The sequence below is a fragment of the Cetorhinus maximus genome, chromosome 6 (genome assembly GCF_964194155.1).
Source record: "Cetorhinus maximus chromosome 6, sCetMax3.hap1.1, whole genome shotgun sequence".
Lineage (NCBI taxonomy): Eukaryota > Metazoa > Chordata > Chondrichthyes > Lamniformes > Cetorhinidae > Cetorhinus > Cetorhinus maximus.
In genome coordinates, this window is record NC_135884.1 from 121,538,625 (window position 1) to 121,554,411 (window position 15,787).

The 15,787-nt window shown below is 48.3% G+C and overlaps 1 protein-coding gene across 1 annotated transcript in view; it reads left to right on the top strand.

Moving 5' to 3' along the window:
- The window catches only part of LOC144682082 (dipeptidase 1-like), a 39,454-nt gene that overhangs the window by 2,597 nt on the left and 21,070 nt on the right, over positions 1–15,787 (top strand). The window contains exons 2-5 of the mRNA XM_078544398.1: positions 4,252–4,378; positions 6,523–6,655; positions 7,303–7,453; positions 14,951–15,020. Of these exons, the coding sequence (XP_078400524.1) occupies positions 4,252–4,378; positions 6,523–6,655; positions 7,303–7,453; positions 14,951–15,020 (481 nt within the window). The remainder of the gene's footprint in view (positions 1–4,251; positions 4,379–6,522; positions 6,656–7,302; positions 7,454–14,950; positions 15,021–15,787) is intronic.

Below are 15,787 nucleotides of genomic sequence, written 5' to 3' on the forward strand. Positions count from 1 at the left end.
TCATCCATGGGTGGGTTAAGGGGTGAGTGGGCTCGCTAATGCGAGTTGTTAGTATTTTAGTTTTTAAACTTACTGCTAGTTGCTTGTGTGAACAGGACAACCTCCATTCTCTTCAGAGTTGCTTTGACAGAAAGAACAGGTTTCAGTTGAGGACTCTGGAGGAATCATAACACTTGGGGCCTTGCAGGTATCATACAGACTTCCCTTACCCTGGGAATGGGGATTGTGCTTTCTGCTGGAGGCACTTCCTCTGAGGAGGAAGAGAGGGCCAGAAGGGGAAGGAGGCCAGGAGTCCATATTCAGCCACCTTTAGAAGGACAGGCGCAGGCACAAGGGCGCGGGGCCAACAGGAAGTCCAAGGCAGAAGGGGCCGCAGAAGACGCCACTATCCTGCTGCCAGAGTTTACAGACAGTGATGCAGCTACCTCAATATGTCTGAGGTGCAGTGCCGAAGTAGGCTCCATCCCTCGAGAGACAGTGACCTCCATCTGTCAGATGATCGGCCCTGAGATCAGCTCCAACTGTGGGTGGATGCCCCATGCCAGTGGCGCTGAAGGTCACGGTTGCCCTCAACTTCTATGCCTCTGGCTCTTTGCAGGGGTCGGTGGGTGATCTTTGTGGAGTCTCCCAGTCAGCTGTCCACAGTTGTTTCAAGCTGGTGACAGACGCTCTGTTCAGGTGCTCATTGACTTTCATTCACTACGGCTCAGATGAGGCCAACCAGGCAGAACGTGCCAGAAGCTTTGCAGCAATTGCTGGGTTCCCCTGCATCCAGGGTACCATTGACTGCACACGTGTGGCCAACAAGGCGCCAGCAGGTAAGCCAAGAGCCTTCGTCAACAGGAAGGGCTTCCACTTCATGAACGTGCTGAGAGACTCCCAGGTGCCGAGGCTCTTCACTGCTCCAGCCCGGCTAGACGGATGGCTACTGGGTGACAAGGGCGATCCCCTCAAAAGGTGGCTCATGACGCCCCTCCACCATCCAAGAACAGAGGTCAAGCAGCGGCACAATAGGAGCCATGTCTCCACAAGGGTCATGGTAGAGGGAACCATCTGTCTTCTCAAGATGCACTTCCGATGCCTGGACAGTTTAGGGGGCGCACTCCAATAGACCCCAGATCGTGTGCCACTGATAGTGGTTGCATGCTGCACTCTCCACAATCTGGCACTGGAAAGGGGGGACACAGTGGAGGAGGAAGATATAAACGCAGATGCTCTGACTGCAGACAATGAGTCCAGTAGTGAGTACGAGGATGAGCATGCACAGGAGAACGCTGAGGGGATAGACGCCGACCCGGGCAACTCCAGGGAGGCAGGGCCACCCCAGAGGCTTTGATCCAACACTCCTTCAGCTAGCCTACCAAAGATGAACCACCAACACATGCCAGGGCTGCAGGCTCTATACTCGATACCTGAGAGCAACATTTGCCTTGTCAATAAAGCTCAATGACAAACAAGTCACTCGTAACATCATGGATTCCCGTCCACCTGCAGAACTAATGAAGCACCCAGAGGCTTATTAAGAACAAAAACATTAAATGATTGCCAACTTGCATACAGAAATCAAAGTCCATTAAAAGGTGCTGAACAGCACACCTACTTAAAAACAACTGAAACAGGGAACAAAAGAAAACCACCAGTGATATAAGCCCATGCTGTGCCTAAGGTGATTTACATTTACATTTATGTTTACGGGTGCTACGCCTAGGTGCTACCTCCCTCGCTGGCACCGGCATTGGAGACAGCCTGCTCACTCTGCTGTCCTGTTGGCCTTGATGACATTGGCGGGTGTCCTCTGGCCCGTGGAGCCTGTGTTGGTCCCAACTGGGACGGAGCAGCTGGTGGCATGGCTGGCATCTCCCCAGTCGCCGCAACCTCATCAGATGCCACAGTCACTGGCAGAGGGGCAGAGGAGCTGCCGCCCTCGTCCAGAGCGCCCTGAGTGGAACTTGCAGAGATGACAGGCAGCTCATGCGCCAACGTGAGGTCGCTTTGGACCTCCCTGCTCACCATTGATGGATGGGCACATAGCTGGGGTACAGGGTGCCCAATCCATCTCCCACAATGACCACCTGAGGTCAAAGCCACTGTGAGGGCTTGCAGGGCCGAACGCATCCCCAGGAAACCCTGATTGTTCTCCTGGAGGAGCCTCTCCATGAGAGTAGCCACTCTCTCTCCATGGAGGAGGCATTGTGCTTGCCCATGAGGGTCATTGCATTGCTCATGCTCCGCATGGGCTCCTCCATCACGGAGACCATGGCACCCATTCCCTCATGTATCTCCTCCAGATCCTCCCACACGCCCTGTTGGACTTCCAGCATCTGCTGCCTCAGGGACGACTCCAGAGGCAGATCATCATCCACCGACTGAGCATGTTCCCGGTCCCCAGCACTCCTCCGACTGCTAGCGCCCTGACACTCTGCCTCTGCCTGCACCTCAAGCAAGTGTGAAGTCCCCTCACCATTGTACACCGAGATACTAGCCGACGATCTTACCCCCACCAAAGTGCTGGTATCTGCACTGGTGCCTGCCTGGCTGAGAGGGTGTGACAGTTGTGCGTTTATAACCTCTGGGCCCTCAGGGGTCAGTGACGGTCCCTCTGCCTCCTGAGTCCAGGTGTGCTCCAGTGAGGCTGAAAGGAAGAACAAGGACATTTGATTAGGAGAAGCTGTTACACTGTTACTGTGCGTGCCTGGCACCCAGATCAGGATGTTCCTCCTTCCTTTATCAATAGGCAACCCATGTTGGAGGCTGAAATCAACATACAGTCAACAATGGAATGTTTGCACTGACAGACCTTGTGACCTCAGTGCACTGCACTCTTACCTCCCAGTGGCACCCCAACCTCACTGCAGCCGCTTGGCCTGGGTGCATGGCGCCTCTGCAGCTCGAGAGCCTCCTGCTCGTATCTGGTGAGAATGAGCAATTGTGCCTGCCCTCCGCTATTCTGTATCCGTTCAGCGTTATTGTGTGCTGTCTTCTCCTGAAAAGTAGAGAGGGGCATTGATTAGTCCACCTGTACCTGCATTGCCATTGCAACCTTGCCACCCCCACCTGAATGAAATATTGCACGGCTCATCCGATTCGTGACCCTGGAGCCACCATACACCCACTCCAAGCAGCCAGGGCTGACCCCCTTGCCCAGATCCATCACATTTGCCACGCATGCTCTATGACATTCCAAACCCACGAGCACTACCACCTAGAAGGACAAGGGTAACAGATAGGTGGGTACACTGCCACCTGGAAGTTCCCCTCCAAGTCACTCAGCATTCTGACTTCGAAATGTTTCGGCACTCCACCACTGTCGCTAGGTCAAAATCCTGGAGCTTGCCCCCACTGTGGGTGTTCCAGCACCACGTACAGTGGATACAGAAGGCAGCTCAGCACCACCCTCTCGGGCAACAAGGGATGAGTGATAAGTGATCCATGCCAACACGGTACTCTCCCTTCCCAATTGCAAGAAGTCATTAAATCACTTGCGGCACTGCACCCAGGTGCGTATCACCACATCGTGAGAACTGACCCTTTCTGCCACCTCCCAGGCACGTTTTGTTATGTGGGGGGGCCTCCTCCTCCCGTCACTTGGCACAAGGATCTCACGGCATGCTGCCACCTCCTCGAGGGCAGTGAGGCACTCATCTGAAAACCTCGGGGCTGACTTCCCCGCTGACCTGCCTTCCCGCCTGGCCTGCTCTTCGAGAATGCTATCCGATATCCTCCTGTCCAATATCAGTGGCAGCCCTTGGAGGGCTGCCTGCGCTGTTTTTGAATAGGCCACCGGGTCGCCTTTGGACCCGGCAGTCATTGGCCTCCCGCCACCGCCTGCCCCTTCCCGCTGATCTCGGGAGCTGCGATTCATGCTGGGTGGGCCATAATTGGCCTGCCCACGTAAAATGACAGCGCGGAGCCGATCGCGGGCGGCGATCAGCTCTGCGCCCAGCCCACCCACCATAAGTAAAATCCTGGCCTTTGTTTATCTCACCACAGGTGCTGCCAGACCTGCTGAGTATTTCCAGCATCCACAGTTTTTATTTCAGATTTCCAGCATCAGCATTATTTTGCTTTTGTACTGTACCATATACTGTTTGCATCTCTGCAGAAAAATTGGTAAAGGCATGGGAACTTACTTGTATGGGGAAACTTTCCATTCTGTGCAACCCACACTGTAATGTATCTGTGTACTAATCTACTGTACCTTGAAATAATTAATTCTTTTTTTTAAAAGGGACTTAACTTTCATTATTTCAGACACAATGACATGCCATGGCAGCTGAGGAAGAGGGTACACAATGATCTTTCTGCAATAGACCTCAATACATGGAATGTTACTCAAACCAATATTAAGAAGCTCCGGACTGGTTTGGTTGGTGGTCAGGTAGAAGATTCTTCTTCAGCATTGATGTACAAAAAATAATATTGGTGTAATCTTGTGGGAGGAGGAGGGGCGATTGAAGAGAAGTCAGTTAGGAAAGTATCTGTGCCATTAATAAATTTGCAGATCTGGCAGCATCGGCGGAGAAGAAATAAATTTGCAGCACAGTTGTGAAGGTGATCATTTCAATTCAGCCCTACTCTTCAGGATTTAAAGCCTCATTATAAACCAAGCCTTTAATTCAGTGTTGCGCTCTCTATTGCTGGAAATCATCTGTGCACAACAAGAAAAGATTTGTTTTTCAGTTAATAATATACATCATAGTCCAGGCTGTGGTAATTCAGCCCATTTCATCTGTACTAATGTTCCCTTTAGAGAATAAAGAGTGTCCATTGTAGAGCAAGGAAAGGGTGAGAGTACATTGCTTTTCTTGCTCTGCTAGGGTGTCTGAACTTCTTGCAGGATTAGTCTGCTGTACTGGAAGTGAGAAAGTTGGCACCTGGTATCAATGCCAACTCCCTCCAGGTGCCATGTATGAGAGAGGGTTCCAGAAGGTTTGTTGGGGCAGACACCCTACAGTCTGTATCACTTTTTCTCTCTCTTTTCTTCTGGAGGACATGGAGGCCTGAGTCTGCAACATTCTCCATTCTTCCATGCCTGGACACCATGCCTTGTTGCCACAGTTCCAGTGATTTTTTTTTAAGGGAGGTGGAGAAAAGGAAACCCAGAACAGTCAAGTGCTTTTCTTCGTTTACCTGCACATCTATCTATCTGCTGCTGCATTGTTTAAGTGTAATTTCTATGCACTCCAGCAGTTACATGTGATTTTACACATTATTTAGGCCATTCACTACACCAAAGGGTACTGTCATGAAGAGATATTAATGTGTATAATGTTATTGGAAATTATTTTTAAATTGGACTTGTAGCAGGGTCTGTGTCTGTGGCTTAATTGGATTAAAGCCAGCTAGTCTGGGTGCTTTGATGTTTAGTAGTTTGAGATGATAATTAGATAAACATAAGGCCAGAAGGTAAAGAGTACTTTTGCATTTGTTGAATGAACCATTCAAAAGAAGGGAGTGAAATCTTACACATAGCTAGGAGACACCAAGCAATGTGTTTATATTACTAATAAAATTGGTGCTACGAAAGGGGTTTTATTGCTAGAAGAGGTGGAATTCAAAGACCTAATGATACAATGAGAATTTACATTCAAAGGGAAGGCTAGGTATAAATAGAAAGGAGATTTGCATGTGCAGGTCAGAGGCATGTAAGATCTAAGCAGCCTGTAAGCCTACAACTGTATCTGCAAAGGAACCAAATTGCAAGGGACCTCATTTTGAATTTGTACGGTGAAATATGCTTTGCCAGGTGTCTGTTTAAAGTCTATGGGTTATTGTTGCCTTGGTGAAGATTTACCTGGAAGTGATTAATTTGGGGATTTGTTTAAAAGTTACTATGGTAGTAATTTGTAGACATGTGTATGTATTTAATTAGTTGCTAAAATAATAAATGTTTACTTTAGTTTGATATAAAAAACCTCTTGAGGCTTGGTGGTTTTACTTCTGAATTCAGAGCTCCATCTCAAACATATCAATTGAAAATATAGGTTATGACGGTTTTTCAAGTTTCCCTCTGGGATTTAAACAACTCCGCCTTTACCAACTGCTGTGTCATAACAGGTACCCCCTCATAGAAATACTTTTCCTGACCACTAGCGGACATAAATGTCTTTCCATTGGCATAACAGCAATGCAAATCATTGTGAGGAAATTCACCTCCATCGTTTTATTACAATGAATAATATGGTATTACATGCCAAATAACGGATGTTTAAAAGTTCATCTTCATCTTTAAGATGGCTTTCATCATTACCAATGTTCCAAAAATGTAATAAAAGTAAATCATAATGTGGAACATCATTAGAGATGCGTAATCATAAATTATGTTGGGATAAGTACTTCTGTTAAATCTTTCATATTAAGCAAATGTGGTAAAGGACAATTACAATATTTTTTTTAAAAGATAGAAGGAAGGACTGAACTTGAGAGAATGCAAGTACCAATGACTCTGTATTTCTGATTAAATAACCTTGTTATCTGACATTGCTCATCCAATGACATGTATTTCTACTTTATTGCTCCCAGTTTTGGGTTGCTTTTGTGCCCTGTAATGCACAGAACAAGGATGCCACCCGCCACGCTCTAGAACAAATAGATGTGATAAAAAGAATGGTACAGATGTTCCCAGAAGATTTCCAGCTAACAACAGCAGCAGATGGTATGTCATTATCTAATCTATACTTGAATGAGAAATGTAAAGAAGCGTTCTGTCCTTGCTCAACAGGTGCTATTTTTAATATATTCAATGTCTACGCTTTGCTAGCAAACTGAAGAACACAAGGGTGATGTGGAAGGTCACAAATATTTGACTGCCCTCTTGTTATTCAAAGAACATATGCAGGCAAGATTTGTAATTTGGGAAAGCTAAAGAATTGGGTAATTAATAAAAATGAACAAATGTGGTAAAGGACAATTACAATATTTTTTAAAAAGATAGAAGGAAGGACTGAACTTGAGAGAATGCAAGTACCAATGACTCTGTATTTCTGATTAAATAACCTTGTTATCTGACATTGCTCATCCAATGACATGTACTTCTGCTTTATTGCTCCCAGTTTTGGGTTGCTTTTGTGCCCTGTATTGCACAGAACAAGGATGCCATCCACAGATTTATATAGTTCATAACTTTGAAATTGTGTAGTGCTATCATAGGAGAAATTTTCATTATCTACGAGATGGTGGCGTTTTAGACAGAATACTGCTATAAATTTTAAATAACAAGGCATCAGCAATAAGATCGCAGAAGACTGTATGTCAGAATAATGTTTGTGGAGAGTATAACGCTATTGATTAATTCTATTAAAGGAATCACAGAAGTATTTAATAGTGGTAAAATAGCCAGCCTTATTGGTATGGAAGGTGGACATGGAATCGACAGCAGTCTGGGAGCTTTGCGAATGTTCTATGAGCTTGGAGTCCGTTATCTGACATTAACACATAACTGTAATACACCATGGTAAGAAAATGCTCAATTATACAAAAGTATAGCAAGTTGTCTCTGAATTGGCAAATGTGGGTTACACACAGCAGCATCATTACTTGAATGGATGCTGTGGAAATAATCAGCTAGCAAGAATGTCTTAAGCAATTCCCGCTCCAGTACAATAGAAACCTGGCCATGCTACCTAAATCAAGGTAATAACCACGACAAATGTCTAGATCTCAATTTAGCTTCCTATATTTTGGAAATTTAAATCAGAAATGTATTGTCTAATTAAAAAAAAACTCCAAATTATTGTGATAAAAATATCAAATGGAACCATGTGTCTGCTGTATTTGGAGTGAATAGAAAACAGTGTGCCCATGTCATGCATCAACCATTGCCGAAAGACAGCCAGGAGGCCTATTCTCAAACTTCTGGAAAAGTCACTTTGAAATCTAATATAAAGGGCTGCACAAGTGCAGTACAGAATAATTTTCACTCTTTGTGGGGAACTATTTGCTATCTGCTCAGCGTCTCTTCATGGCTAGGCTTACAAACTCAGACCTGATGATCTACATCCCAGAATGTTGAAAGAGGTGGCTGCAGAGATGATAGATGCATTGGTGATAATCTTCCAAAATTCTACAGACTCTGGAATGGTTCCTGCAGATTGGAAGGTGGCAAAAGTAACCCCACTATTTAAGAAAGGAGGGAGAGAGAAAACGGGAAACTACAGATCTGTTAGCTTGACATCTGTAATAGGGAAAATGTTAAAATCACAGAATCTCACAGAGCAGAAGAGGCCCTTTGGCCCATCGAGTCTGCACCGACATGTGAGAAACACCTGACCTACCTACCTAATCCCATTTACCAGCATTTGGCCCATAGCCTTGAATGTTATGACATGCCAAGTGCTCATCCAGGTACTTTTTAAAGGATGTGAGGCAACCCACCTCCGCCAACTTCCCAGGCAGCGCATTCCAGACCGTCACCACCCTCTGGGTAAAAAGGTTTTTCCTCACATTCCCCCTAAACCTCCTGCCCTTCAGCTTGAACTTGTGTCCCCTCGTGACTGACCCTTCAACTAAGGGGAACAGCTGCTCCCTATCCACCCTGCCCATGCCCCTCGTAATCTTGTACACCTTGATCAGGTCGCCCCTCAGTCTTCTCTGCTCCAACGAAAACAACCCAAGTCTATCCAACCTCTCTTCATAACTTAAATATTTCATCCCAGGCAACATCCTGGTGAATCTCCTCTGCACCCCCTCCAGCGCAATCACATCCTTCCTATAATGTGGCAACCAGAACTCTCTCAGTACTCCAGCTGTGGCCTCACCAAGGTTCTATGCAATTCCAACTCCCTACTTTTGTAATCTATGCCTCGATTGATAAAGGCAAGTGTCCCATATGCCTTTTTCACCACCCCACTAACGTGCCCTTCTGCCTCCAGAGATCTATGGACACACACGCCAAGGTCCCTTTGTTCCTCAGAACTTCCGAGTGTCATGCCGTTCCTTTATGAAGGATCTGATAACAAGTGACTTAGAAAATAATAGTAGGGTTGGGCAGAGTCAACATGGAGTTATGAAAGGGAAATCATGTTTAACAAACTTGTTGGAGTATTTTGAGGATGTAAATAGCAGAATACATAAGGGGGAATCGGTGGACGTGGTATATTTCGATTTTCAGAAAGCTTTTGATAAGGTCCCACACGTGGGGCAGAACTTTCCCGTTGACGTGTGGGGGCAGGCCCCGCACCTCCGCATGTAAAATGATGCGCGGTGATGTCGGGCGAGCATCCCGACATCATCGTGCGCCATCACGATATTTCGCTGGGCGGGTGCGCAATGATGTCCGACGTGCGCCTGCCATTAATTAACGGGCCACTTAAGGCCCTTGACTCCCCAATTGACGCCGATTTTTCGGCACCCGTGCAATCTTCGGGTCGGCACACGGGCACAACGGGCAGGCTGCTAGGACACATTTGTATAAACCTCATCCACGGGCGGGATAAGAGGACTCACTGGGGTCGCACGTGTGCACTGTGAAGTATTTATTTATGAAAGTTTTTAAAACTTTCCTCTGTGATCTGCAGTACTTCAAAATGCATCCCAGCTGCTTTTTCTGGACTCTTAACCTTCAGGTCAGCACTCTGCAGTGAGTAATCTTTTCTGGGCCTGCAGATTTCAGGAAGCCTTTCCTTAGCCTGGGAATGGGAGCTGAACTGTCCACTGGAGGCAGCTCCTCTGAGGAGGAAGGGAGGGCTAGAAAGGGGAGGAGGCCAAGAGTGCACATTCAGCCTCCAGGGGAGCCACCTTTGGGAGGACAGGTGCAGGCACAAGGGGCGCAGGGACAAGAGGTAGACCAAGGCGGAAGGGGCTGCACAAGACGCCACTATCCTGCTGCCAGGGTATACAGGCAGCGAAGCAGCTACCTCAATATGTCTGAGGTGCAGTGCCGAAGAAGGCTCCGTGTCTCAAGGGAGACAGTCAACTATATCTGTCTGATGATAGGGCCCGAGATCTCCGCTAACTGTATGGGTGGACACCCCATGCCAGTGGCTCTGAAGGTGATAGCTGCCCTCAACTTCTATGCCTATGGCTCCTTCCAGGGCTCAGTGGGTGATATTTGCAATGTCTCCCAATCAGCTGTCCATACTTGTGTCAAGCAGATTTCAGGTGCTCTGTTCAGGTATGCACTGACCTTCATCCACTACCTTTGGGACCAGGCGAGCCAGAGGCTTTGCAGCCATTGCTGGCTTCCCCTGCGTCCAGAGTCCAATAGACTGCACACATGTGGCCATCAAGGCGCCAGCAGGTGAGCTCGGTGCCTTCGTCAACAGGAAGGGCTTCCACTCCATGAACGTGCAGATAGTGTGTGATCACAGGATGCTGATTTTACAAGTCTGTGCAAGGTACCCAGGCAGCTCCCATGACGCCTACATCCTCAGACACTCCGAGGTGCCAGGGGTCTTCAGTGCTCCAGCCTGGCTTGATGGATGGCTGCTGGCTAACAAGGGCTATCCCCTGAAAAGGTGGCTTATTACGCCTCTCCGCCATCCAAGAACAGAAGCTGAGCAGCGGTACAATAGGTGCCACGCCTCAACAAGGGCTGTGGTGGAGAGAACCATTAGTCTTCTCAAAATGTGCTTTTGATGCCTTGACCGCTCAGGGGACACACTCCAGTACCCCCCAGATCGTGCATCACTGATGGTGGTTGCATGCTGCACTCTCCACAATCTTGCGCTGGAAAGGGGGGACGCAGTGGACGATGAAGATGTTGACGGAGTGGCTGCGGATGCACACGATGAGTCCAGCGGTGAGTCCAAGGATGAGCTTGCACAGGAAAATGCTGAAGGGGTCGAAGTTGACCCAGGCATACTCCAGGGAGGCAGGGACACCTGGGAGGCTTTAATCCAATGAACCTCCAGCTACCACGCCACAGATGGTCCTCCAGGACAAGCCTGGACTGCTGGCTCGACTCGACACCTAAGTGTAAAATCTGGCAGGTTAGGAACAGTCACTAAGGGCCTCGTTAGTAAAACTGAATGTCTAACAAAGCACTCATTACAGTTTTGGAAACCATACACCTGCAGAACAAAAGAGGCACCCTCAGCCATGGTGATATATCTAAATTTAATATGTCAAGCAAACCAACTTATTCCAAAAAAAAGAGAATAGTGTTACAATGCAAAACAAATCATAAGGACCACATCCTTGACCAACACAAAAGCACCAGTGAAAAACCCGTGGTGTGCCTAAGGTTCCTTATGTTTTTGTTTCCAGGTGCTACGTCTTGGTGCTGTCCCATCGCTGGGAGTGGCATCTAAGACAGCCTGCTGAATCTGCTCTTCCTGTTGGCTTCAATGACCTTGGCAGTCGTCCTCTGGCCCGTGGAGCCGGTGCTGGCTCCGCCTGGGAGGAAGCTGCCAGTACCACAGCTGGCATCTCCCCAGTTGTCGCAGCCTCACCGGATGGTAGTCACTGGGAGAGGGGCGGAGCAACTGCCGCCCTCATCCGGAGCGCCCTGAGAGGAGCTCGCAGAGACGAAAGGCAGCAGCTGCGCCGATGTGAGGTCGCTTCGGACCTCCCTGCTCACCGTGGATGGATGGGCACTGAGCTGGGAAAGTTGATGCCCAAAGCATCTCCCACACTGGCACTGACCAGCTGAGGTCAACGCCGATGTAAGAGCTTGCTGGTCAGAGCGCATCCCCAGGAAGCCCTGATGAGTCTCCTGGAGTAGCCTCTCCAGGAGAGTCGCCACTCTCTCCACGGAGGACGCATCGCGCTTGGACATGCGGCTCATTGCTTCGGGGATCACCCGCATAGACTCCTCCACCATGGAGACCAAGCCAAGCATAGCCTCATGTATCTGCCCCAGATGCTCCCGCACACCCGGCCGCATTTCCTGCACCTGCTGTGTCGTGGACGACTCCAAAGGCACATCATCAGGCACCGTCTGAGCATGTGCCTGGTCCCCTGCAATCCTCCGACTGCTGGCACCATGGGCACTCTCTGTCTCTGCCAACTCCTCCAGCGACTGTGAAGTGCCCTCACCGCTGTGCCCCGGGACACTAGCTGATGTTCTAACTCCCACCGAGGTGCTAGTATCTGCGCTGGTGCCTGCCTCGCAGAAATGGTGTGACACTGGTGAGACTTCAGGCCCCTCAGATGTGAGAGGGGGCCTCTGCTGCTGCTCCTCCTGGCCCTGCTCCGATGATGCTGAAAGGGAGGACAAGCACAGTGGATCTGTTAACGTGGAGACAGTGTCAAAGTGCATCCGTGTCCCCCGGATCATTATGCATTCATCCTTCCATAACCAATGGTCAGGCCATGTTGCAAAATTAAATCAATTAACATTCAGCACTGCAATGTCTGTTGGGAGAACAATGCTGACCTCACTGTTGGGCATAAGTACCTGGCCGTGGCATCCCAGCCTCACCGACACCAGTGGACCTTGGCGCATGGAGCCTCTCCGGATCCAGGGCCTCCTGCTCGAAGCGGCTGAGAATGGCGATCTGCGCCTGGCGGCCGCCAGTCCTCTCATGGTCTGCCGCATTATGAGCATTCTTCTCCTGAAAATGAGAGAAGAGCATTGATTAGTGCAAATTACACGTGGACTCGCTTCGTGCACAGCCCACCCCAACCAGAGTGGGACACATCAGGGCTCCAGTGCCTCCTCACCCCGCTGCTACCGAACACTCTCACAAAGATGCTAGGCCTGTTCACCGCCCCCCCACCCACCCCAGCCACATGCTGCCTACATTACATTAGGCACCACATGGTATATCCTTTCATAGCAAGGAGGCGCAAGCACATGGAGCGCAGAGCGCAGCAGATGGTTTGTTGCCACACCACCTTGAAGCTCCCCTCCCAGCATCTCATCACTCTGACTTGGACATGTCCTGGAGTTGTAACACTGTGCCTAGGTGCAGCTCCTCCAGGTTGCCCCCAAACCAGTCATGTGGGACCCAGTGTAACACATGCTGTGGGGGCAAAACACATCTCTTCATCATCCTCTCAGGCTAACCTCAGCATAGGCAATATCTGCTGGCCCATCCAGCAAAGGACACATACCGTCAATGATTCAACGCAGTCACTACACTCAGACTTTGGGGGGTAAGCCGACCTGCTGGGTTAAGTGACCAATACCAATGTGGTACTGACCCTGCCAGAGCGCAACAAGTCGTTGAAGCGCTTGCGACACTGGATCCAGGTGTGCCGCACCACGTTCGCGGGAGCTCACCACCTCCACCACCTCCTCCCAGGCACGTTTCATCATGTGGGGGGGCCTCCTCCTCCCATTCTGGGGAACCAGCACCTCCTGCCATGCTGCCACCTTCTCGAGGAGGGCAGCAGGCAGTCATCTGAAAAACGAGGGGCACACTAGCCCCCCACCCTGCCCTCCAGCCTGGCCTGCTCCACTGGCCTACCTCCCGGACTGGCCTGCTCACCAGAAGCCCTCTGGTGAGCCCCTCCACTTGCCATTGTGCGCAGTCTTGCAAAGGGTGCCAGAGCTTCAGATAAACAGGCTGCCGGGTCACCATTGGACCTGGCGGAGAACGCACTCCCACCGCTGCCCACCCACTCCCGCTATCCTCGGGAGTCGCGCATTACGTTGGGCGGGCCTTAATTGCCCGATCCATGTAAAATGGCGCGGACCCGATCGCGTGTGGCGATCAGGTCCACGCCCGCTCTCGTTCCGCCCCCCTAGCCAACCAGAAAATTCAGCGCATGAGGTTAATAAACAAAATTAGAGCACATGGGATTGAGGGTAATGTACAGGCATGGACTGCGAACTGGTTAATGGACAGAAAACAGAGTGTAGAAATAAGTGGGTCATTTTCAGGTTGGCAGGTTGTGACTAGTGGGGTACCACAAGGATCAGTGCTTGGGTCCCAGCTTTTCACAATCTATATCAATGATTTGGATGTGGGGATTAAATGTAATATTTCCAAGCTTGCAAATGACACAAAACTAGTTGGAAGTGTGAGTTGAGGAGGATGCAAAGATGCTTCAATGGGATTTGGAGAGGCTAAGTGAGTGGACAAAAATTTGGCGGATGGGTTACGATGTGGAAAAATGTGAGGTTATTCACTTTGGTAGGAAAAACAGAAATACGGAGTATTTCTTAGGTGGTGAGAGACTGGGAAGTGTTGAACTTCAAGGCACTTTTGTATCTTTGTTCATGAGTCACAGAAAGCTAACATGCAGGTACAGGAAGCAATTAAGAAGGCATATGGTATGTTGACCTTTGTTACAAGAGGATTTGAGCATAGCAGTAAAGATGTCTTCCTGCAATTCTGTGGAGCCTTGGTGAGACCACACCTGGAGTATTGAGTGCAGTTTTGGTCTCTTTACCTAAGGAAAGATTTACTTGCCATAGAGGGAGTGCAACGAAGATTCATTTCATTAATTCCTGAGATGGTGGGATTGTCCTATGAGGAAAGATTAAATAGACTGGGCCTTTATTCTCTGGAGTTTAGAAGAATGAGAGGTGATGTCATTCAAACATACAGAATTCTTACAGGGCTCAACAAGATAGATGCAGGAAAGATATTTCCATTGGCTGAAGGGTCTAGAACCAGCAGACACAGTCTTAGAATAAGGGGAAGGCCATTTAGGACTGAGATGAGGGGTAGTTTCTTCACTCAGATGGTGGTGGATCTTTGGAATTCTCTACCCCAGAGAGCTGTGGAGGCTCAGTCGTTGAGTATGTGCAAAACTGAGATTGATAGATTTCTACATATTAAAAACATCAAGAGATATGGGGATAGCACAGGAAAATGGCGTTGAAGCAGAAGATCAGCCATGATCTCATTGAATGGCAGAGCAGGCTGAATGGCTTACTCCTGCTCCTATTTCTTATGTTCTTATGTTGTGTTGAGAATCATTGACATTAGTCCATGATAAAGCATGTATCTTCATCAGCACATTGTGCTACAAAGCAACTACTGACTTCATGTTTTAATTTTGTACCAACAAATCTAGAATGCACCTAATCTAAATATTTTAACTTCTCATTTTTCAGGGCAGACACCAGCAAAGTGGACAGTGGAATTGTAAAGCCTGGTGTCAATGGACTATCTGATTTTGGAAAAGTTAGTAAGCTGTACCTAAGGCTAAAAAAATTCTGCTTTTGATTTACATTAGAAAGTTTACTGGACACTCCTTAAAGGTGTCTTTGAGAGCCATGCCAAAAGTACATTGCGACTGTGTAGAAAGAAAGCATTTGCAATGATTATTATGTCAAAGTTCTTTGTCCTTATATCAGTGAATATTGTTATGATGTGTATGTAGTGATTGCTGCAAAAAACGTTAAAGCTCGTAATTGAGACGTTGTTCCTCATGAAGGGCAAACGGAGTGTAGCCGACTAACTGAGTGAAGACTTGGAGTTTGGTGAGAGGGGTCTTTTAAGTGTTAATTTTGCTCTTAAATTTTCCTCTTAAAATCTAATCTAGCCTGTGTATGCAGGCTATGTTCTTTCTTACAGTTTAGACAGGGTAAACTCGCTCTCAGCTGTGGGAGCTGAGTAGTTAATTAGCTAACTGGTTCAATCTGTTTTTTTTTAATTCGTTCATGGGATGTGGGCATCGCTGGCTAGGCCAGAATCTATTGCCCATCCTTGATGCCCTTGTTCAGAGGGCATTTAAGAGTCAACCACAATGCTGTGGGTCTGGAGTCACATGTAGGCCAGAGCAGGTGAGGGCAGCAGATTTCCTTCCCTAAAGGGCATTAGTGAACCAGATGGGTTTTTTACAAAAATCGGCAATAGTTTCGTGGTCATCATTAGACTTTTGACTCCAGATTTTTGTTGGATTCAAGTTTCACCATCTACCATGGTGGGGTTTGAACCCAGGTCCCCAG